The 23,812-nt window shown below is 40.1% G+C and overlaps 1 protein-coding gene across 1 annotated transcript in view; it reads left to right on the top strand.

Annotated features, from left to right (window-relative positions):
• The window catches only part of LOC126248082 (solute carrier family 35 member E1 homolog), a 63,209-nt gene extending 40,293 nt beyond the window's left edge, over window positions 1-22,916 (top strand). Inside the window, exon 6 of the mRNA XM_049948740.1 lies at window positions 18,177-22,916. Coding sequence (XP_049804697.1) covers window positions 18,177-18,377 — 201 coding nt within the window. The 3' untranslated portion in view covers window positions 18,378-22,916. The remainder of the gene's footprint in view (window positions 1-18,176) is intronic.
• The last annotated feature ends 896 nt before the right edge of the window (window positions 22,917-23,812 follow it).

Below are 23,812 nucleotides of genomic sequence, written 5' to 3' on the forward strand. Positions count from 1 at the left end.
AAGCTTCTGTTCTCTTCTTGTCTAAACTAGTACTTTTGATAATAAGCATAAGTTTGGCATTAAGTCAAATGTGTTTTGAAAGTCAAGAAACACTGCACCTGACTGCCTTAATCCATGGCTTTCAGGATGTCTTGTGAGAATAGCACAAGTTGAATTTCACATGGTCGATATTTTACAGCCAGGTGGGTCACTTGTGGTGGAGATGCATATGAGGGCAATAGCATTCCTCCTCCTCCTCCTCCTCCTCCCTGCTGGGTCAGTTATAATGGTGACCATACCACACTCATCCTGTGAGTGTCCCATGTATTTTGATGAGTGGGCCATCCGGGAGATCCAAATGAAGGAAAATGTACTCTACCCTGTCGCTCACAGTCGTTGGCTAGTCAAAAGCCCTGTATTTTACCATCTGGCACTTACAGTACCAATGCCTCGCTCCACAAAGGACGTGGCCCCACAAACTTGTGACCTCAAGATCAGTACTGCATTTGAGAAATCGCCCATTATCATGGTAGCATCCACATCTTCTTCTCTAAGAGCTGCACATCAAGCCACCAAATCTTCATTCCCTGCAAGCAGCAAAATCACCTGCTACACAACCGGCAGGTTGGAAAGGACAAAAGGAACACTTCTGCAAGACTTTTTACGTCCCTCCAGCCAACAAATGTCCGAGTCATTGTCTTGTAAAGTCTCTAAGAAGTCAAACAAACACAAACTGTCTCCTCCTTCCCTGACTCGGACATCCTCTTCAACGGTCTTGCTGCGTGAGACCCACACCTGGCCGATCTCCATTTCGCCAGTGTACACCATCTACTGTTTTCCTGCCCTGTAGCCCCCAGTCTGACCCAGGGAGAATGGCGATTCCTCCATAGATTTCATTGAACATTTTGCTGCTTGGTGACTTTAACGCCCATCATCCCCTTTCGGACTCTTCAACAACCTGTCCGCGAGGTTCCCTCTTGGCTGACCTTCTCAGTCAACTTAACCTCATCTGCATTAACACTGGAGCACCCATGTTCCTTTCTGACTGCACGCCCACCTATTCCCATTTGGACCTCTCATTTACCTCTGGTCTTGAGTGGTCTGTTCTCTGTGATGTGTGTTCAAATGACCATTTCCCGTGTACTATCCACTTGCTGACTCCTACCCCACCTACATGTAAACCCAACTGAGTGGCAGCTATCTAAGGCTGACTGGAGGCTTTACTGCACCATGGCCCCCGTTGTGATGATCAGGATGAGAACCTTAAGAGTGTTACTCTTACCACTGCAGAATGTTCCATACATTGCACCTCTGTTTTACTGTTTTACTGGTGGACTGATGCATGTTGCAATGCAGTTTGTGTGCCAAGACATGCTCTCCACATTTTTAACCATTATCCTATGATGACAAGGGGTATTTATTACAGGGTGTATACGAACCGGGACAACTGGGAGATCTGGGAAAAACCCAGGAATTTTTTCATCCGGGAGAAAACTGGGAAAAACCTGGGAATTTTTCATTGCTTTAGTTTTCAGTTAAATTTTTGTAACTTTGACTGGTAAGAACCAATACTCTAATAAAGAATATTACTGTATCTCGCTACTGCAGAATAATACTGCCGCAATAAAAAAGACGAGAAAAAAAGAAACTAAAATAAAATTTAAGTTGCAACAGAAATTCACTATGTACAACAGCAACAAAACACAGTGCTCTTACAAGCGTCTGCCAACAGCAAAATGTGTCAAAGGCTTTAGGAAGGCTATGCAATGTTTCATAACAACAAATTGCCTCCGATGGGCGTGATGTCACGACTTTACATTGTATTCGTATGAGCGGTTACGAGCGAGCTTATCCGCATGTGCAGTTGAGTCTTGTATGAGTAGTACCTTCTCCTGCTTCTGGCTACAGAAGTGTGGCAGTTAGCTGTATAAGCAATAGCAGCAAGCAGCCAGATGCTATCCGGAAGAATTTTACAGGTGCGCCTAAGCTGCCAGATTCACGTATGCGCAACAGGCCCGAAACTAGGGGGCAGGGGCAAACTGGGTTATCTGCCCCTGGTGATAGTTTCGGGAGGGGGGGGGGGTGCCAAATTCGTATTATTGAGGAAAACAGGGTGTATACGACACGGGACAATCGGGAAAAACTGGAAAAAACCCAGAAATTTTTTACAATTTCGGGAATTTTTTGTTGTTAGTTTTCAGTTAAATTTTTGTAATTTGGCTGGTAAGAATCGATACTCTAACAAAGGATATTACTGTATCGCGCTATTGCAGAATACTACTGCAACAATAAAATGTGAACAAGAAAAAAAATGAAAATAAAACATTAATTGCAAAGGAAATGTGCCATGTACAACAAAACACAGAGCTCATACAAGCTTTTGCCAATGGCAAATTGTGTCAAATGGTTTAGGTAGAGTATGAAATGCTTCATGACAACAGATTGCCTCCGATGAGCATGACATCACAACTGTGTACATTAGATTCATTTTAGGAGTTACGAGCGGGCTCATGAGCATGCGCAGTTGAGTGGTGTATGAGTAGTACCTTCTTCCGCTTCTGGCTACAGAAATGTGGCTGTTGGCTGTGTAAACAGTCGCAGCAAACTGCTAGCTGCAACTGGGAAAAATTTTATTGTTGCACCCAAGCTGCTGGATTCACGCATGCGCAGCAGGCCCGGATCTATCAGGGAGGGAGAGGGGTCCCAAATTCATATTCTTGAGGAGGAAAAACCTTGTGTCACAAAGTGCCTAGCATTCAGCGCACGTTGGTCTATCGATTACTCGTATGATTTTGAAACGCATCCCTGTTAGGTTTTGAACACACTCTGTAAGTTGATTTCGGAAAGAATCATAAGTTGATTTTTGAATACGTGCATAGTGTACGTGATGTCTCTGTCAGGGGAATGCTCGTTGCATCTAGAAATAAACTTTCCTGCAGGAAGAAGGAGACCGAGCTATACGAGCTGAGCGGAGTAAAGCCGAACGGGTGAACGCCAATCACTGTCTTTTATGTTCTTGATTGGGATTGCGAATAATCAGCATTGTTATACTTAGTAGGGAAATCCATAGATTCAGACTTCCAGAGTGGAAATAAACGACTAACAGGAATAACAGGTAAGAAAGATTACGTGTTATCTTCTCAGTGTATTCAGGAAAATGTTAGAAAATTTTTGGCCAGATCGCTACACTAGTAAAGGCCAGTTGTACAGTCCCCGTCTAGCAGCCGCTTAAGTTCTATTCTGGATGTACCACGGAAAATGATTTGTACGAAAATAACAACACCGAACCAGAGAATAATCAGAGATAACTAAACCGGTGATTCTGGTGGGGTTAGTGAAGTTAACCGGCGAATAAGTTTTGACAAAGGCTGGAATAGTTCCAGAATTAGTCATGACGAGATTGATTGTTAGAACGAGGAAGGAGAAGAACGGGGATCACACAAATGAGGGAAGAATATGAAGATTCCAAATTTATATAAAAATCCTGTGCTACTACTTTTCGATATCAAGCTCAAGAAACAGGAGCGTATGTGTGAAATGTGAAACTATTTTCTAACATAAAGCTTTTTGCTTATAGTAGGCCGATTAGGCATTTTATGTTGGTCTTCGTGAACTATATTCTGTCGTGTTTTGTACTAAAACAGTCTCGTTTATTTGGTGTGTGTTACAACTTCTGCAGTGTGAGAAAGACCTATTTTGTTTTACGTAGCAGACAGTGACAAAATAGATGTAATCAGATCGAGAAACCACACCAGTCTTCGGTACTATTTGTATTAATAACTTGCGCAGTATTAGACAGCAACAATTCGATTTTTCATATAGCAAAACGTTTGACGAACTTCGATGAGGTAATAGATTCTTTCGCAGAAAGGAAAGCACGCCATGTAAAGCTGTAGCAAGATTAGAGAAAAAATAATGCTAGGAGCTAAAGACCGAAGAAATGTGTACTATCTTGTTTGTCTCTTGTCTTTACTGGTTTTATGTATCCTATATTTAATTTTATGTCACCCAAAACAGAAAATTATTAGTTATTACATAATAGGCAATAGAGACTGCAAATTTTCTGAAGAGTTCTTGTTCTCCCGATTACAAATAATCCCATCCAGTATTAATTGCAAAGTTAAAAAGAGAGAGAGAGAGAGAGAGGGGGGGGGGGGGGATGATGTCAAACCGAGCAACTGGGAGCAGGAGAGGCACCACAGAAAATTTTAATTTCCACTGTCCTGAATATAGTTTGATGGCATCCAGTACAAAATATACACTTTACAATTCCACGGAGCGAAATACAGTGACGTGCAATAGAAGAATGCTGTGTGAAGACGGGTGGCACTGCACTCTGGCACATTTAAGACCAAATAACATTTCTTACATTTCCTCGAACATACATGTTTTATGTATCAGGCTCTTCAGAAAGATGTACAAAATGAACAAATTTTTGACTTGGTATCTCAAACGCTCGAGGGAGGGGCGGGGCGCTATTATCGCAGTATTGCCCCGGTTCGGAATTATCGTAGATCCGGAGCTGATGCGCAGAGCAGTCTGAGTTGTAGTGGGGATGTGTAGTCTCCATGTGACCCGTGTTTACACTTTAGTAAGTTTGCTGTTTCCTCTTCATTTACTGCTCTCACGTGAAATGAAAACAAGTGAATTAAAAGACATTCACATAATCATGGAAGGCTAATATATGTTATTAGTTTCAGATTTTATTTTATTTCCACTTTTCTGACAGTCATGCAATTGTGGAACAATGAAGTTATTTTTGTTGGTTTGCTAAAAAATTTGGTTTTTATTAATCTTTTACGCTGAGGCAGTCAATGTATTTCAAAGTGTTTAGTTCCACACTCTTGGCTAATTTCAACAGCTTGCTGCATTTCAAGTGCACGTTTTCACCTTCTAGCACGTATGGCATTATGCCATAATATAGAATCAAAAATGAGTTAATACAGCACTGGTACTCCAAGAAAATTCACATCCCGGAACCCACACTGAAAAGCTGAATATCAGGTCGAGGCCTACTTCATTGGGAATCTGGACCTACGAATGTGCTCTTTAAGTATGCGCTTTAAATGTGCCATTTTAGTATGATTCATGAAATTCCGATGCTCTTGGAGTATCCTCTTATGTCTTTTTTCTTTTATGACATAATGTAAGATCTTTTAATGTTTTAAACATGCGAACATATGGGCTTCCTGCGTCACAGTAGCTGCCAAAATGTGGCGGCACCTGTCATCTGGCTCTCTGATGACTACTGAAATGAACCTATTTCTAACAGGTCATGGGAAAATATTGAGAATGGTGGTTTGAAAAGCGTTACTTTCAAAGTAAATTTCCTTTTACGCAAGTTGAACTATGTGCAACACTGTACGATGAACTTCTTAAATCACAAGAGTGTTTGAGGACGAGCCATTTTTTTCACAGAGTGTATGAGGATGAGCCATTTAGAAATATTTTTTGCCCAGACATTCATGTCGTTATCATGAGCAAATTGATGTAGTGCTACGGGAAGCTCTCTCTCTTCTGCGGTAGCTAATTTACATGTGGGGAAACTTTGAGGACAAGTTACTGGACTCAGCTAAAAATTTTACTGGCACATTTGTGTGATATATCTTAAAGTGTAACACGCGCAAAAAAGAGCAACATTACATGTGAAAGCTTAGCTTCTCTTGCAGCTTATTAACCTTGGAGACCAATATTATATGTGTAAGCTGTGCTTTTCTTGTAGCAGCACAACTTATATTAATTAAAAACATTACCTTTCCAATTTGTGTATCCATGCTACTTAACAGTGATGTTACTATTAGCTGACGACATCACATGACATGAGCTATGACAGGCTTACAAAAGCACATCGTGATCTCGATTACAATGGTTCAGAAAGTAACATGCGGTGTTTGGTGGAATTTGAATTTATACTTTCACAATACAAAAATAAGCAACGTACATGTTGCTGCAAATCAAAAATCTTTCCAAAAGGGGTTTTCTTCCCTGAGTTTCGTCTTCTAAAGTCCCGGGAAATTCTACGCCCGTGTATAAAAACATAGCCATTCTAAGGATTGATAAATTTTACAATTCCGAGGGAAAATATACTGTTCCTTAATAATGCGGAAAAAGTGTTTTCATGTGGGAGAAAGTGTATTTTTAACCGGGAAATCCGGGAAAAATCCGGGAATTTTTTTTTCTCGTCCTTGTATACACCCTGGAAAAAGACCTTGTTTCACAAAGCCCCTAGCACCCAGCACACGTTGGTCTATCGATTTCTCATATGATTTTGAATGCATCCCTGTTGGTTTTTGAACATTTTTGTACAAATTCTAAGTTGATTTCTGAAAGAATCGTAAGTTGATTTTTGAATGCGTGCATAGTGTACGTGATGTTTCTGCCAGGGGAATCCCCGTCACATGTAGAAATAAACTTTCCTGCAGACAAATAGGAACGGGTCCATGCGAGCTGAGCGGAATAAAGCCGAACGGATGAATGCCATCTGCTGTTTATGTGGTTGACTGGGTTTGCAAATGATCAGCGTTGTTATAACAACTAGCGAATTCCATAGATTCAGACTATCAGAGTGGAAAAAAATGACTAACAGGAATAACAGGCAACAAAGATTGCATATTGTTTCCTCCATGTGTCCAAGAAAATGAAATTTTGAAGAAAATTTTTGGCCAGACCGCTACACTGCTAAGGGCCAGTTATACAGTCCCCGGCTAGCAGCCGCTAAAGTTCTATTCTGGGAGTAGCGTGGAAAATGCGTTGTACGAACATGTAATAACGCCCAACCGGATAACTAAACCGGTGACAAAATTAACCAGAGAATAAGTTTTGACACTGATAGGAATAGTTACAGAATTAGTGATAAGATTGTTTGTTAGAACGAGGAAGGAGAAGAAACGGGGACTCTCACAAATTATGGGAGAATATGACGATTTGAAATTTATTTAAAAATTTAGTACTACTACTTTTCGATCTCGTGCTTCAGAAGCTAGAGTGTATGAATGAAATGTGAAACTATTTCCTAACTCAAAACGTTTTGCTTGTAGTAGGCCTAATAGGCATTTGATATTGGTACTTCGTGAATTATATTCCGTCATGTTATAAAAATGACCATTTGTGCCAAAACACTCGTTTATTTGGTGTGTGTAACAACTGCTCCAATATTCAGCAGGCCTGTTTCGTTTTAGGTATATAGCAGTGACAAAATACACGTAATCAGATCGAGAAACAACACCAGTCTTGGGTACAATGCTTTTCTAGTATTAGACAACGACATTTCATTTTTTCATGTAGCAAAACGTTGACAAACTTTGTTGAGGTAGTAGATTCTTTCCCAGAAAGGAAAGTACGCCATATAAAGCTGTGGCAAGATTAGAGAGAAAAGAAGCTAGGACTTAAAGATTGAAGAACCGTGTACTGTCTTGCTTGTCTCTTGTCTTAACTCATTTTACATATCCTTTATTTAATTTTATGTCACACAAATCAGCAAGTTATTACATAGTACGCAATAAAGACTGCAAATTTTCTGAAGAGTTCTTGTTCTGCCTGTTACAAATAATCCCAACCAGTATTAATTCTGAGATTTTTTTAAAAGATGTCAATAAAGAGGAGCAGGATGTCAAACCGGCCAACTGGGAGCAGGAGAGGCACCACAGGACATTTTAATTTCCACTGGTGTGAATATAGTTTGATGGCACCCATTCCATTACAAAATATTACATGTTTGAATTCCACAGAGCGAAATACAGGAGACGTGCGATGGAAGAATGCTGTGTGGAGAGGCGTGGCACTGCACTTTGCCACACTTAAGACCAAATAACATGTCTTATGTTCCCTCGAATATATGTGTTTTATGTCTCAGACTCTTCAGGAAGATGTGTCCTACAAAATGAAGGTATTTTTGAAAAGTCGATTTTTAAATTTTTGGCTTCTTACCTCAAATGCTCAAGGGAGGGGGGAGCGCCACTATCTAATATCACCCCGGTTCGGAAATATCCTATATCCGGACCTGATTTACAGAGCAGTCTGAGTTGTAGTGGGAGGTGGTAGTCTCCACGTGACCCGTGTTTACGTTAAGTGATTTGGCTGTTTCCTCTTCGTTTATTGCTCTCACTTAAAATGAAAACAAAACGGATTTCTGTGGCCGGGACCTATCAAGTGAATTAAAATACATTCACATAGTTACGGAAGGCTAAAATATGTCATTAGTTACAGATTTTATTTTGTTTCCACCTTTCTGACAGTCAAGCGTTAATCGCCTTGCAGAACAATGAAGTTATTTTTGTCGGTTTTATTAAATATATTTGACTTTATCTAATCTTTTCTGCTGAGGCAGTCAATTTATTTGAAACTAAGTGTTTAATTTCACACTATTGGCTAGTTTCAACTGTTCACTGCATTTCAAGTTCATGTTTTCATCTTCTAGCACGTATGGCATTATGTCTCAATAAAGAACCAAACATGAGATAATGCAGTACTCCAAGAAAATTTACATCTGAATCTGGACATACGAATGTGCACTTTAAGCCGAATGATGCATTTTAGTATAGTTCACAAAATTCCCATGCTCTTGGAGTGTCTTCTAATGTCTTGTTTCTTTTATGACATAATGTAAGATCTTTTAATGTTTTACACGTACAAACATACGGGCTTCCTGCATCGTCATAGCTGCGCAAGCGCTGCAACACCTGTTATTTGGCGCACTCTGGCAACTGCTGAAACGATTCTATTTCTAACAGGTCGCGGGAAAATATTGCAAATGGTTGTTTGGAAAGCGTTACTTCAAAGTAAATTTCCTTTTACGCAAGATGAACTCTGTGCGCGCAAATGTCCGATGAATTTTTTAAATCACAGAGCATTTGACTCTCATTCAAATATCAAATCTTTGAGGGCGACCATTTAGAATATTTTCGAGCCCAGGTGGTCAGATGTCGTTGCTAAAAAATTTACTGGCACATTTTTGTGATGTATCTTTAAAGTGTAACAGGTGCAAAAATGATCATTATGTGTTAAAGCTTAGCTTCTCCTGCAGCTTATTAATCTTAGGGACCAATATTAAACGTAAAAGCTTTTCTTTTCTTGTAGCAGCACTATGTATATATGTATATTGATTTAAACCATTACCTTTTCCTATTTGTGTGTTCACGCTACTGTTATTGGCTGACTACGTCACGTGTCCTATGATCTGAATATCCGCTGTTATCAGCTGGCGAGATCGCTTGACATGAGCTACAACTGGCTCACAAAAGCACATCGCAATCTCGATTTCAATCCTTCGGAAAGTAACATGGGGTGTTTGGTGGAATTCGAATTTATACTTTCGTAATACGAAAATATGCGGTGTACATGTTGCTGCACTTCAGACATCTTTCTAAAACGTGTTTTTTCCCCTGAGTTTAGTTGTCTAAAGTGCTGGGAAATACTACGCCGGTGTATAAAACCACAACCGTTTAAAGGATTGATAAGTTTTACAGTTTCGAGGAAAAGTATACTGTTACTTAACACAGAAAAAATGTGTTTTCATCCAGGAGAAAGTATATTTTTAACCGGGAAATCTGGGAAAAATCCGGGAATTTTTTTTCGTCGTCCACGTATACACCCTGTATTATAAACAGTTGTGTGCAGTGTCATCACAGTCTTCAGGGTAGCAAAAAACTAGCTGGATTTCCTTTACTGGTTCTGTCAACAGTTTCACTCCCTCTTCCATCATGTGGGGCAGGCTCCATTGGCTCTCTGTAACTAGAGTTCAAGGATTCATTCCCCCAGTTTCCAGCCTCACTGTAACAGGTGATGACATTGTGGACCCTATTGCCATCTCCAATGCCTTGGGCCATTATTTTTCGGAGATTTCAAGCTCACCCTGCTATCCTCTCTCAAAAATGAGTGGAAGAGGCTCAGGTCTTACCCTTTTCCTCTCAGAATCATGAATGCTACAATGCTGCCTGTGCTATGAGGGAGCTTGGCCATACTCTTACCTCATCCCAATCTTCCAACCCATAACAGGACGATGTTCACATTCATATGTTGCAGCGCCTTTATCTTGTAGGCAAGCACTTTCTCCTTCATTTGTATAATCATATTTGGGCAGATGGCATGTTTCCCAGATGCTAGCACGACACCAGTGTTCTACCCATACCTAAGCCCAGTAAGGGCAAACAGCTTCTTTCTAGTTGATGCTCCATTTCCCTCAGCAGCTGTGTTTGCAAGGTGCTGGAATGTATGATTCATGGCTGGCTGGTATGATGGCTCGAGTCTCACAATCTACAAACCTCTGCACAGTGTGGCTTTCATGTGCGCTGTTCTGCAGTTGACCATTTGACACTTAGTCAACCCATGTCATGAATGGTTTTCTGTGGAAATACCAGCTTGTGGACATGTTTTTTGATTTGGAGGAAGCCTACGACCCGTGCTGCAGGACTGGTATCCCCCGTACTCTATACACGTGTTGCTTCCAAGTGCACCTGCCCCCATTTCATTCACAAATTTTTAAGGCTGAGTTTTCAAGTAATGTATGGGTTCGGCCTTGTCGGACACCTTTTTCCAGCAGAATGGGGTGCCTCAAGGCTCCATCCTGAGCGTCACCCTCTTTGCTGTAACCATTAACCCTATTAACAACTGTCCCACCAGACATCTCTAGCTCCGTTTTCATCGACTACTTTACGCTCTGTTGCAGTTCTATATGGACTTGTCTTCTTGAGCGGCATCTTCAGCGATGTCTCCATTGCGTTTGCTGGTGAAGCATTGACAATGGCTTTCACATTTCCACTGACAAACTCGTATGTATGAATTTCTGGCAGAGCAATGGGTTTCTTCCACTGTCTTTACAGCTTGGGCTTGTTGCTCTTCTGTTCACTGAAACTGTGAAATTCCTGGGGCTCATGCTTGATAGGAAACTTTCTTGATCCACCCATGTGTCTTTACCTGGCTGCACACTGTACCTGGTCCCTCAATGCCCTTTGTGTCCAAAGCAGTGCGTCCTGGGTAGCAGATCGGTTCTCTCTCCTCCATTTGTACTGATCCCATGTTTGTTCACAACTAGGCTATGGGTGTTCTGTTTATTCCTCTGCCCATCCATCTGTATTATGTCATCTTAAACAGTCCACCATCATGGAATAAGTTTGGCCACTTGCTCCTTTTCACTAGCGCAGTTGAGAGTCTCTAAGCAGAAGCTGCCATATCAGCACTGTCATACCGTCTGGATATCCTCCTCAGTGGATACACATTCCATTTGTCTGCCATGCCCAGCCACCCGTCCTATGCTCACTTTTTCAATGACTCACTTGTTCACCAGTATGGGGCATGTCCTTCCTCTCTGTTACCTACTGGAGTTCACTTTTGGATACTGCTTCGGGAGCTTAACTTCGTGCTACCTGCTGCATTCCTGATGGGTGTGAACCCTTCACCGCCTTGGCTTTGTGTGACGAACCATATTAATCTAAGACTTCATTTGCTTCCCAAGGACACTACTCCAGATTAAATCTATTGCTATAAGTTTCCCAACCTTGGCACACAACTTAGTGATAGCACCTTCGTGTACACTGATGGCTCGGAGACCAACTGTGGTGTGGTGTCGGGTGTGCCTTTGTCATTGGCACCGACAATTTTTGGTACTGGATTGCTGAACACTGCTTGATTTTTACCACAGAGCTCTTCACCTTCTATCTGACCACCCAGTACACCTGGTGACACAGACTTTTCAATTGTGTTATATGCTCCAATTCTCTTAGTTCCCTTCAGAGCCTCTGTGTGCTGTACACAGTCCATCCCTTAGTGCAAAGAATCGAAGAAAGCTCCCACTAGCTCACTGTTGAGAGAGCCATGGTGATGTTTATGTGGGTTCTTGTCACCTGGGTCTGACGGGAAACAAGTCTGTCGATGCTGCTACCAAGGCCGCAATCCTCCTATCATGACCTGCTAGCTCTTCCATTCCCTCAGATGTTCTCTGTGTTGCTGTCTGTTGGCAGATGGTGTCACTTCAGCATCACCAATGGTCTCTTCACAGAAACAAACTCCGGGGAATTGAACCTCTCCCAACAGCTTGGCCAACCTCCTCTCTGCCTTCTCGTCGCGCGGAATCATTTTATCTAGGTTGCACGTTGGGGACTGTCATTTGAGCCATTGCCGTTTGTTACATGGTTATCTTCCACCACTTTGTGCTCACTGTCATCAGCCTCTGATGGTTCACCATTTCCTGACCCAGTGCTCTTTTTCTAATCTCTTACATTCCAGTGTATGTTTGTCGTCTGAGCTATTGGCCATGTTAGCGATAACATGAGAGCTGTCGACCACATTTTACTTTTTATGTATCGTAGCAATATGGTGAAGGACATTTAATCTTTGGTTCAGTATCTCCACTGTCTCTGCGGTGTATTTTGTGGACCTTTCTCCAAGGGGAAGTCCATGTTTTAAGCTCCCTTTCCTTCCGTTCGTTGGGATTGATGTATAGTCACTTTAAACTTCTTTTACTTGCTGTAGTAAGGTTATGATAGGGGTGCTTATGACTTCAGGTTGTTGTTATGCCCTAAAAAATAAATAAATGAATAAAAATGAACATGTAAATGTTTCTACTTGCTTTATTCGGCCTTGGGTACTCATTGACAGCACAACTCCTTCATGGCCACTGGTACCAATTCAATTTCAGTATGGTAAAAAAAAAACCACCATGAAATCTATTTGTTGCCATTAGATCCTAATATATGTTCATCGTGAGTGGTTGTGTTCTAGGTAGTTTTCAGAGAAAGCATTTAGTAATGTTTCACGGAATGTCTTGTCACATCCACCACTAACAAAACTGTAATTATCCCAATTGATCAATTGATAGTTGAATGATTAAAGTCTTCTCCAATGACTACAGTATAACTGAGGAACTTTCGTACTAATGAACTGAGGTTTCCTCTTAAGTTTCTGGTTACATTTGGAAGTGAGTTTAGTTGTTGTTAGAAAGAGCCAATTATAATCTTATGTCCAACGCTGGTATTGAGTTTTGCCCAAACATTCTCACACACAGCTTCAGTTTCTGACGTTGACAGATTTAAGTTTCACTGCAACAAATACAACACCTCAATTTCTCACTGGCCTATCCTTTCTGTTCATGCTTAAGTTTTTCCCAGAAATCACACTTCTGTTGATTTCAAGTCTTAAGCAGCTTTCTGTACATAGTACTATGGCAGCTTCACTGCATTTTAGGATCACTTCTAACTCTGGCACTTTGTTGTGAATGCTTCAATAGTTAATCACCCAGATTTTAATACTATCTCGTCGGGGTGGCATCTATTTGGATCTTACACTGATACTCACTGTTCTCCTACAGCTATCATTATCTGGATTGAATGGAGATTTGTTGATTTGCCTAATCGAAAAACAAACAAACTTGTGTTTACCCCACACATAGCCTCTGATGTGAAGTACACAACTGACCCATTTAGCGGAACCTTACAGTTCTCAACCCTATGACTCAACTACTGGAAGTTGCATTCAAAGAACCTTCGCAGCCTCTTGTTCAAGCCTTCCACTTAGCGTGGAACCAGGGAGTTATGAACTGTTCTGGTTACAATGCTGCAGATTGTGAGCTTCGTTGAAACTCCGAGCGAGGCTGCTATTCTCATACTTCTCTGTCATACTAAGTGCACATGGTGTTCCATCCCATACCTTGCTGCCATTTCCATACTGGGTACCATTATTCAGTGCAAGTTTGAACTGCTGATGATTAAGAGACTGCTACCCGTTTGCGTGGGCTTCCCCCGTGACATGGGACACAGTACCTTTCCCAACAGCAGATGATTCACTTTTAGCACCTCATATTTGTTAGTTAATGGGCTGAGTTTAACATCCTGAGCTCTCCCTGGACCCTGTCTCCCGAGTATAGGGCACTTAGATCTACCATTAACTCGTCCCTCACAATCAAGTGGACAACTAGTGATAGATCCTGCACGTCCTGTAGCAGAGACAGTATCCACAGGAGAGGGTAATGCCTGTGGGACCTCCGGTATTTATGGTACATGAATCTCAGTAGCCCTCACAACACTGCCATTTGCAAAAGGTCCATTGGCTTGACAGTCAGGGCAGTTTCCAGCTGCTTACGAACAGCGACTAACTCAATCCCATGCCTGAGAGCAGCATACACAGTGGGGCTGCATTGTGGCTGGGGCAAGATTTTGTAGCATGTGTCCAATCTGCCTGCAATATCCACATCCCACATGACAGAACAGAGGTGCAAGATGCCTTCATCACAGCGAGTGAAACCAAAGCAGATGTTTACGGTATGACTGAGGCCCTTGCCAGAGACGAAAACACAGTCCCATGGCTCGGCCAATAGCTGCCAGGGTGTGCTACCTGAGCCCATGGATTGACAGCAGCACCAGAGGTCGTGGTCAACAAGCAGACTATTATATGCGAGTGCTGGCTTTCTTGGCAAATTTCATATATGAAATCTTCACGGGTTGTCAGCCGAGTAGCATCGTCGCCTCGTAGCAACGTTTCTAGGGAATGCGTCTCCATCATCTTCAGGCGAAGTGTCGGGATATCGTCGGTCGCGGGCTTATATCTCTGCTGGACTGTTCTCCGCTTCCTACGGCCGGCCAATTACGCGTCCGCGGAATCGCCCGATATGCCTGGATCGGCGTCCGTCTCTGTCTGCTTCGCCCACAGTCCTTGGTGGAACGGAACGTTCTTCTCTGATTTTCCTGATTGCAGGCTCCCAGGCTGTTCTACGAGCAGATAGGTGGTGTAGTTATGGGCTCCCCCCTAGCACCAGGCATAGCTGACCCATACATGGAGCACTTCGAAAAGCTAGCACTGGACACTGCTAAACACAAGCCAAAAGCCTTCTACAGGTACGTTGACGATACCTTTGTAGTTTGGCCACATGGCAGGGACAAACTGCTAGAGTTCCATCAACACCTCAACAGCGTACATGGAAATATCAAATTTGCCATGAAGATAGAAAAGAACAGAAGCTTACCCCCTCTGGATATCCTGATCACAAGAAACATGGATGGCACGCTGGGACACGCAGTGTATAGAAAGAAAACACACACGGGCCTCTTATCTTAATGCCAATAGCTGCCACCACCCTGCGCAACACAATGCTGTACTCCACACCTTAGTGCACAGGGCCAGGTCCATCTGTGATAAGGAAAGTTTGCCAGGAAAGTTGCAACACCTAAAGGACACCTTCAAGAAAAATGGATACAGACACAAATAAGGAGAACTCTGAAGACCGGATGAAGACGAAGCAATGGGCTGTGCGTTCTTGCCATACGCCTCTGACGTCCAAGATCGCGAGAATTCTCAAGAAACATAAAGTGAAGACCGTTTTCCGCGCAGCAGGAAAAATCAACCAAGGATCCACTAGGTCTAACGGCACCAGGTGTGTACAAGGTCGGATGCTAATGTGGGATGCAGTATATAGGACAGACACTGTGTTGCATCTCACAGCGCCGCAGTGAACACGTTAGGCATGTACGCTTGGGTCAGACCAACAAATCTGCTGTGGTGGAACGTAGTATTGACGAGAAGCACACCTTCGATTTCGAGGGGACAAAGAAAATATGCAGTACAAACGGTTTTTGGGACTCAGTAATCAAAGCGTCCATAGAAATACGGTTACACGACAACCTAATCAACCGCGACAGTGGCTACCATCTCAGCACAGCCTGGGAGCCTGCAGTCAGGAAAATCAGAGAAGAACGTTCTGTTCCACCAAGGCACCAAGGGCTGCGGATGGAGCAGACAGAGACGGACGCCGGGACTCGAACCCGGCGCACGTGCCGCCCCCCCCCCCCCCACCACCACCACCACCAGCACCACCACCACCACCACCACCACCACCACCACCACCGCCACCAGCCTGAAGATGATGGAGACGCATTCCACTGAAACGTTGCTACGAGACAACGATGCTACTCGGCTGACAACCCGTGAAGACTTCATATATAAGCGGACTATTTTCCAACACCACACGCATGATTGAAAACTGTCCCAGAAGATCCATCGACCAACTGGCCTTATAAGCTGGCACACAGTCAGTGAGAATGCAGTTTGACATGCTGCCCAGACTTGTAGGTAACAGCCATCCTAGCCACAACATCTACATGCTTAATTGTCTGGTAGTCCTGGATTGTCAGGAATGGTAGCTTTGGTCTGTGACTCAGGAGTGTTGTGTAACAGTGGTCTAGCCTCCCTGGACAGTTTTTTGGCATGCTGTGCTCACCCCTATCTAGTAGTTTTGTTTCCGCCTTCTCTTTGGTGTACTTTCTCAAAAGAGAGACTTGCAAGGTAAACATTTTATTTTATTGTTATTCTATTATAAGATCTGAAGTGGAATCCATACTTTGTTTCATGCTTAAATTGTGTGTTGTATTTACTACTTTGTTGACATCAGCAGTGTTTTTGTTTATTGGTTTTTCCCAATAAAAACAGATTAAGGAATATCATTTGTGTTTTGTCTCTGATAGCACAGACACACCATAAACAAATAACTATAAACTAAGTTCGATGAGTGTGTCTCCTGATTTACGGGTCTGGTATGCTACAACTAGAACTAAAGCTATTAACAGCCAAAATGAGAGATGTATTATGACAACAGAAAATTGCTGTAAAATTTATTGTTTCTCTTAATTGTTTTTGAGATTACGATTACCAAGAAATTCAACAACTGCATTAATTTATAATAAATGCAGACAATATACACTTGTATTAAAAGAGAAAACTAGTATGACACAGCATGTTAGTTATTTACAGTAACTGTAAATAACAAAAGCTAACTTACTATGAAATAAGTTGTGCACAACATTCCTAAGCACAAAATTTCTCAAGCAATTATTCAAAAATTCTCAAAAATATACTGTATCTTATTTCATGTAAATTTACAATGAAATTAGGGAATGATTATATTTGAATGACGATACTGTTGTGAAAAGTTTCTAAAAAGTACAAATCAAGTTTACATCGACAATATAGTAAAAGTTTTTCATGTCACTTGCAGATGCTTGAAAATACACAATATGTCATGATACACAAGAGTATTTATACAATCATTATAAGATTTGCGAAAACGAGATGAACAGTAAACATTAGAACCTAGAATTTTGAATCTGACGTATATGGCACACGTGGTCACAAAGGAAAATTCAGAAGTCTGCTTATCCATTGTCTGTCCAAAAAGTCCAGAGACTGCTTTTATTCCTGGTGTTTAAGCAACATCAGCACAGTAACTGTGGTAGCAGCTTGAACTAACATTTGTAAAAAACAAATGTCCATTCACCCAGTCAGTTGTGAGCAGGTTGCGTTAAGTAGTGGATGTGGAGGCGTGGTGTGTCAGTGTTGCTGTGTCACAAATTGGAATGGAGCAATGAACTGAACATCTCTAAAACAAATATTCAACACATTTTCCACAATGTTCTGAAGAAGAGAAAAGTGTGTGCAAAGTTTGTCATCCTGCACCCCAAACAAAAATGCCACATAGACATATGCTGTTACTTGACTGAAATGCAAAATGTAAAATGTGGAAAACTCCTTACTGGAAAAAATCATCGTGAGGCTACCATAAAACAAGAAAGTACAGAAATTCACAAGAATGGTCAACACTTTGATGACATAACCAACATTCAAGCCAATGTGTCACATGAGTTGAACAGTATTCCCAAGAAGGAATTTTCCTGAGAGTTTCACAGGATTATATAAACATGTTAGAAGATTTTTGTAGCCGAGCTGGAGGGGTTAGGGGAGAGGGAGGCTATGTAGAATACCTGAAGCATTAAAACCACCACCTTAACTTTTCTCAATTTCTTTATTAATCCACTCTCTAAATTTTTGGACTGCGCTCTCTTGTAATGTTTTTGCCTTTCTTCAAAAACTATCCTTATTCTTTTAATATAAGTTGTGAAAAGAAGATTAATTTGGAAGTAAAATTAGCAGTCAGTTCATCAATGCTTACTGCAGTAGTAATAAGATCACACAGAAAGCCAAAATATGCCTCCTCCACCCGCTGCTCTCTCTCTCTCTCTCTCTCTCTCTCTCTCTCTCTCTCTCTCTCTCTCTCTGTGTCTGTCTGTCTGTCTGTCTGTCTGTCCCTCTCCCCCTCCTCCGTCCCTCCGGGGCAGGGGAGGGGGGTATTCAAACATTTGAATGAAACTAAATCTCACTAGTTATATTTTATGTGTATTTAAATTGCTGTGTAATGTCAATTTTCATTAACTTTCTTGCAGGCAAAATATGATGCAAAGAGAACTCACCAGAAACAGACACTGCTGCCATTCTCACAGCAATCGTGGCACAATCAGACTGGCTATGCAGTGCTCCCAGTGCCTGAGTATCAGGCATACAATGTTCCTTTCAAGTCAAATGGTGTTGCTAATGGGCATTATCATTATAACTTTGGTGGCACAAAGAAAATGGAGTATATCTGAGCATTTATGACGTTGATGAAACAGTTGGTGTGTACAAATGAAGTGGCGATTAGATACTGAAATTTTATTGTGTGAAATACAATTGTATGCCACATGCCAGAACATAAACTAAAAGATAATTATTTATATTTAAAATACTATATTTTTGTACATGTTATTAGGTTTGAAGGAGGAGCAGTGCACTTTCTTTGTGAATCTGTAAAAGTTAAATGAGGATGCTACTGTATAGTAGCATATATTGGTTAAATTATTTTTGATCTGTTTTGAAGACTTAATCTATTTATTATTTATTTATTTATTGATTTATTTATTCCCATGAGTATTTTATGATCTGCCAATGTACGCAGGTTAAAATCTGCATTTTCAAAGGTTTTACTGCTTATGAGATCTGTGACTTTTACAGTATGTGTGGTGCAGTATTTTATAATAATTTAATTTTGTTCATTTATTATTACATTTTATTGGAAATTAATAGCCACTTGTGGAGCCTTCCATTATTTATAATATTTCTAGTTGTTCTTTTTTATAGCAACCACTGCCCCATCTTACTGAAATATAAAAGCTATCTTTGTGTGTTCCTTTCCCTCACCTCATCTCCACCCCTCCACCCCTCCACCTTCCTCTCTCTTGCTAAATAACACTTCACTGCAGAAGAGTAAAACAAAATATTTTGGGATTAGCTTTTCAAGAATTTTACACTGGAATAGTCATTTAAAAATTACATTAACTTCATTGACAATATTTTGTGGATATTCAGAAATAGTTTGACTGAGCTGTTACCCCATTCTGAGTGGTGATACCATGTAATTATAAGTAGTGAATAAGAGGCGGATGTATGCAAATGATATTTAAATTCCAAATGTGAAAGTAATTTGTTTATTAAAGACATTAAATGAATTTATTTGGTGTTTTTCCGTAGATGTTTGGTGTTGTGGATTGTATAAGTTTACTATGGTTTCTTAATGGTGACATTTTGTGTTACATTTGCGACAAAGATCTGGTGCTCTAAAACATGATGATGTGAAGTTTGCAATCAAATCTGCTAGTGTACCTGAAACTACTATATAAGTAAACTCTTTATTTGTATAATGTAAAATCCAGGATGGAATAGTGACAGTATTATGGAAAGGATAGAGTGCTACTCACCATATAGCGGAAATGTTGAGTCGCAGACATGAGCAACAAAAAGACTGTGGCCCTGACAGCCAGAGACAGTGGCCATGAGTGAGAGCTGTGTGTGTGTCTATATAATGTGTGTGATATATTTCAGAAGAATGTCTTGTGGCTGAAGGCTATGTATTTAGTAGTCTTTTTGTTGTGCCTGTTTACAGCTCAGCATCTGCTCTATATGGTGAGTATCAATCTATCCTTTTCATAATATTGTCTTTATGTGTATAATTAATATTTGTGACAGCTGCTAAAACCTTCACCATAAGTAAGAAGAAAAAATGTTTCATCATTGGGCAGCCCTAGGATGTTATGTACATATGTCAAGTTATTCATTTATTTTAAATTAATTTTATATTTATAATTTGTATGGTGCACCTTTATTATTGGTTTGCAGAAACTGGAATTAACGCTCTGGGAGCAGCTAGAGGAAAGGGGAAGGCTTGCCTTGAGTTGTGCGTTTTTTCCATACGGACTGCAGTTATCATCATAGTACACCAGTATGATTATTACATAACAGTTACTGCAGTGTTTAAGACTGTGTGTTGAGTTCATTTGAATTACTTGTGAATAATACATTTGTTGTGGTGATATGCAAGCACACAGTATATATTATGATATTTCAGCTGGAGTCAATATTTTGAAACAGTGTGTACCTGCTTTAACACCCCTCCTCCCCTCTTCTTCAAACTGCCATGTGCTATCGTTGTCAACAAATATGAGTGGGCTTACTTCCCATTTGTGGAGACTCAACATGTGAGTTAAAAACTTGTAATACATTGTGCAAAATATAGGTTAATACTTTTGTGGTAGATATTTCTGTTGCTCATTATGTTTGTTAAAATGGTAATTTTTTTCACTGCAAAAAATCAACAACTTTTATTGCCCCCATTATTTTAACTCAATATTTTTATTGCAGTATATTTCTAATGGAGTAAGTAATAAGGTGCAATATGGTATTAGATGTTCAGCTGGGTGAAAAATTCCATCTTTCTGCACAGCTTTTTAATACATCACCTAACTGTTATGCATGCTACATGCCTGAACGCAAACCAAAGTGATACATTGTTGATGTTGCACTGCTATTCATAGTAGACTTTGACACTGTGCTCTCAGCGCCATTTGATGCATGTTTGTTTTCTGGTGCTTGCTCCCACCATTCCATGTAACTGAAATCCCCTTAATGTATTTTGGCTGTGACAGACGATATGATGATGTGTGGCAGGATTAAAACGGAAGTGCAAGCATTACAAATTCAATAACAACAATTCTATGGCAAAGAATTCTCGGAGTCGGTGAAGCTGTGCACTATTATTTGCATTAGGATTTAAAAGTTTTTGTGTATGTTTTTTAAAATATGTAGAGAAGCTTAGTTGTTTATGACTAGAACATTTATAAATCTACCCTCCATTTTTGTGATTACTTGCAGCCTGTTTTTAAACATAGTGGACATTTTCTTGGTTTTCTATGTGCCTCAATTTGTGTGTTTGACATTACACTTTGCTTAAGAATTACCAGTCGTCAACTTCGTAAGAGCAGTTCAAGACTTTGCAGTATTTCTGAGCCATGTATCTGCACTGTATCTCACTAGGGTGACCAACATTTGATTGTGATTTTAAGTGAGATGACCAACATCTGACCACGATTTTAAGGGAGATTTAGTTGCTATAATTTAATCTGCATAACAGCATTACATTTTATTGGCATGGATGACAGTGGAGATATAAATATAAGAAAACTGACATACTTCACTTACTTTTAGTCTGTTATATTGTACGGTATCATATTTTGTGTTGTAAAATGTTGTTGTGTTGTGTGAGTCAGTTGAGAGATAATGTAACAAGTGTGTTTAAATATGAAGGGCTTTGTATAATCTGCTTTCCAAAGCCCGTGTTACTTCCTTGTATTATTTGTACCATAGATGCTGGTCTGTGGGTTGTATAATCTGCTTTCCAAAGCCCGTGTTACTTCCTTGTATTATTTGTACCATAGATGCTTGTCCGTGGGTTGCCAGTACTGACCGAGAAACAAGTAAACATAACCCCTCTTGTTAATCCTATAGACGTGTAGGCTGTGTCATTGTGATTCCACTTCTCATATTCCCTTGAGCCAAACTGTCTTCTTTCTGCAGAAGTGGGAACAGAAAAACAGACTGTGTGTTGACAGTAGTATTGATTATTATACAAAACTTTTCAAGATCTGTCAGTCAGGTAATCTGAACTGTCAACAGTACTTTGTGGGATTAATATTTATAATAGTGATCATTGATGAAACATACTGGAGAAACAGGTAATCAATAAGGGAGCTGGGAGGACTGAAATGAAATCATATGTGAGACCCTGGGAAATACAGCAGAGTTGGTCACCTTACATCTCACCATAGTTTCTTTTTTCATGTGGTAAATGTGAAAACTACACAGTTTCATACTATCATATCACCAGTGTGGAGTATGATTCCACAGCTACAATCAATTTGGAAGCTGTTCTGTGTAAAATTGGCTGCAGTGCCAGATTTATTTGCAGAGTATTTATTATTGGTGAAGTTGCTGGGAAAAAGATCGGCAAAGACACAATTCTCCACAAATCTTGTAATAGATACAAAGCCTGATGCTCTAATTCATGACCCTTTAGTTAACTACGCTATCTCTAATAAAAATTAAATATTCCTTCAGTAAGAAATTTTTCCAGTTTGTGAGTGGTTTTGGTGTCTTTATCTCTTCAGTTTGCTTTGGAGCTCTTAAAGTAACTATAAATTGTCGAGTCCAAGATGTTGTGCACAAGTCCTTTTTAACTGTCTCATATACAAAAGTAATATTGTACTTACTTGTATGTTGTTATTAAAATATGAAACCTTATTAAAATATACTTCTTTAATGACATTTATAATATAACCACTCATTGCTTACATTCATTTCATTATGTATTTTATGATACTGAAAATGTTTTATCATTGTATGTGGGTTTCAAGTTTCTTTTAATTCTGTTAATCTTGTTTTTATTGTCTTCATTTCAGCTTTTTCTGGTATACTTTTATTTCAGGTGAAGCCCACATTGTTTTTAAACTAAACTGGTTATTCCTTGTCCTATATGCAGTTGCTATCAGGAAGATGCAACTAAACCACTTGGGTGTTTGTGACATTTTATATAAACATAAGAGAAATATGTATCATTGTTAAGTTGTTATTTTTTTCCGTAGGTGCCAGATGAGTCATAATTCATGTTTTCTTGGCTTTAGCTTGGATAGTGGGCAGCATGCGTTCTTTACTATTTTAAATTCCATATTAATTTTAGAAAGTATTCTGAAATTTGTAATTATGCAGTACACTTTTTGGCAGTATGTACTTAATAAAATTGTTTATGCCTTTTTTTGAAAGGGGTTTGTCTTTTGAGTAATAAAGATCGTACTAAAACTGTATAGAACAACTAATGATATCTTGATTTATATCTATATATTCTCCCAGTGTTTTTTCAGCTATACAAAATGTGAGACAGCTGACTGATATCTAGCTAGTAAAATAACTTAGTTCTTTGGAGTTTTTATTTGATAGACACATCCATCTACCTAAAACTATTGTCGTAATTGCAGATCCTTTTGTGTGGGTGTAATAATTCATATGTTGCAGCCAGTAAAAATTATGTGGTAGCCGTACCATCATTATGTAGCATGAATGTGAACTTTTGATCAGCCTTGTTGATTTTGATTTTCACAACAGTCTTGTCTTGCGTATCATATATATTTTATTAATTGTAGGGAAGTTTTCGCTCACAGTATCTCTTTAAAACCTGATGAAGCAGTTAATCCAGAATAGTTTGAGTTACTTTTGGGGTTGCATGACAGCATGGTTATTAGTATCTTTACATGATTGGGTAAATGTCTGAGCTTTCAAAGGGGATAACCTCTGCTGTTGTTGCTGAGCCTCATTGAACTGATGCTATGCTGAGGCTGTAAAATCAGTGATAAGACTCGGCAACCGCAACATCTCACCTGAAGATAACTAGCTAGGCCATCAAAATATTGTGTCGTCTTGAAGATCCGGCTGTAACGTTTGAGGAGTATCCCAACTGGATTAATAGTTTTTATGGACCTGCCCATATAAGCTCTGCACACATCGTGCAACATTTTTTAACAAACCTGACTTACACTATTGTGAAAAAGCGGTAAGTGATGTATGTAGTATGGCAACTACAGTAATACCAGTGTGTTTATCATTCTAGACTCATAGAAACAACAAAGGGAGGAGGATAAAATGTACGAAAATCTGGCATTGT

Source organism: Schistocerca nitens, chromosome 3 (assembly GCF_023898315.1).
Source record: "Schistocerca nitens isolate TAMUIC-IGC-003100 chromosome 3, iqSchNite1.1, whole genome shotgun sequence".
NCBI classification, from domain to species: domain Eukaryota; kingdom Metazoa; phylum Arthropoda; class Insecta; order Orthoptera; family Acrididae; genus Schistocerca; species Schistocerca nitens.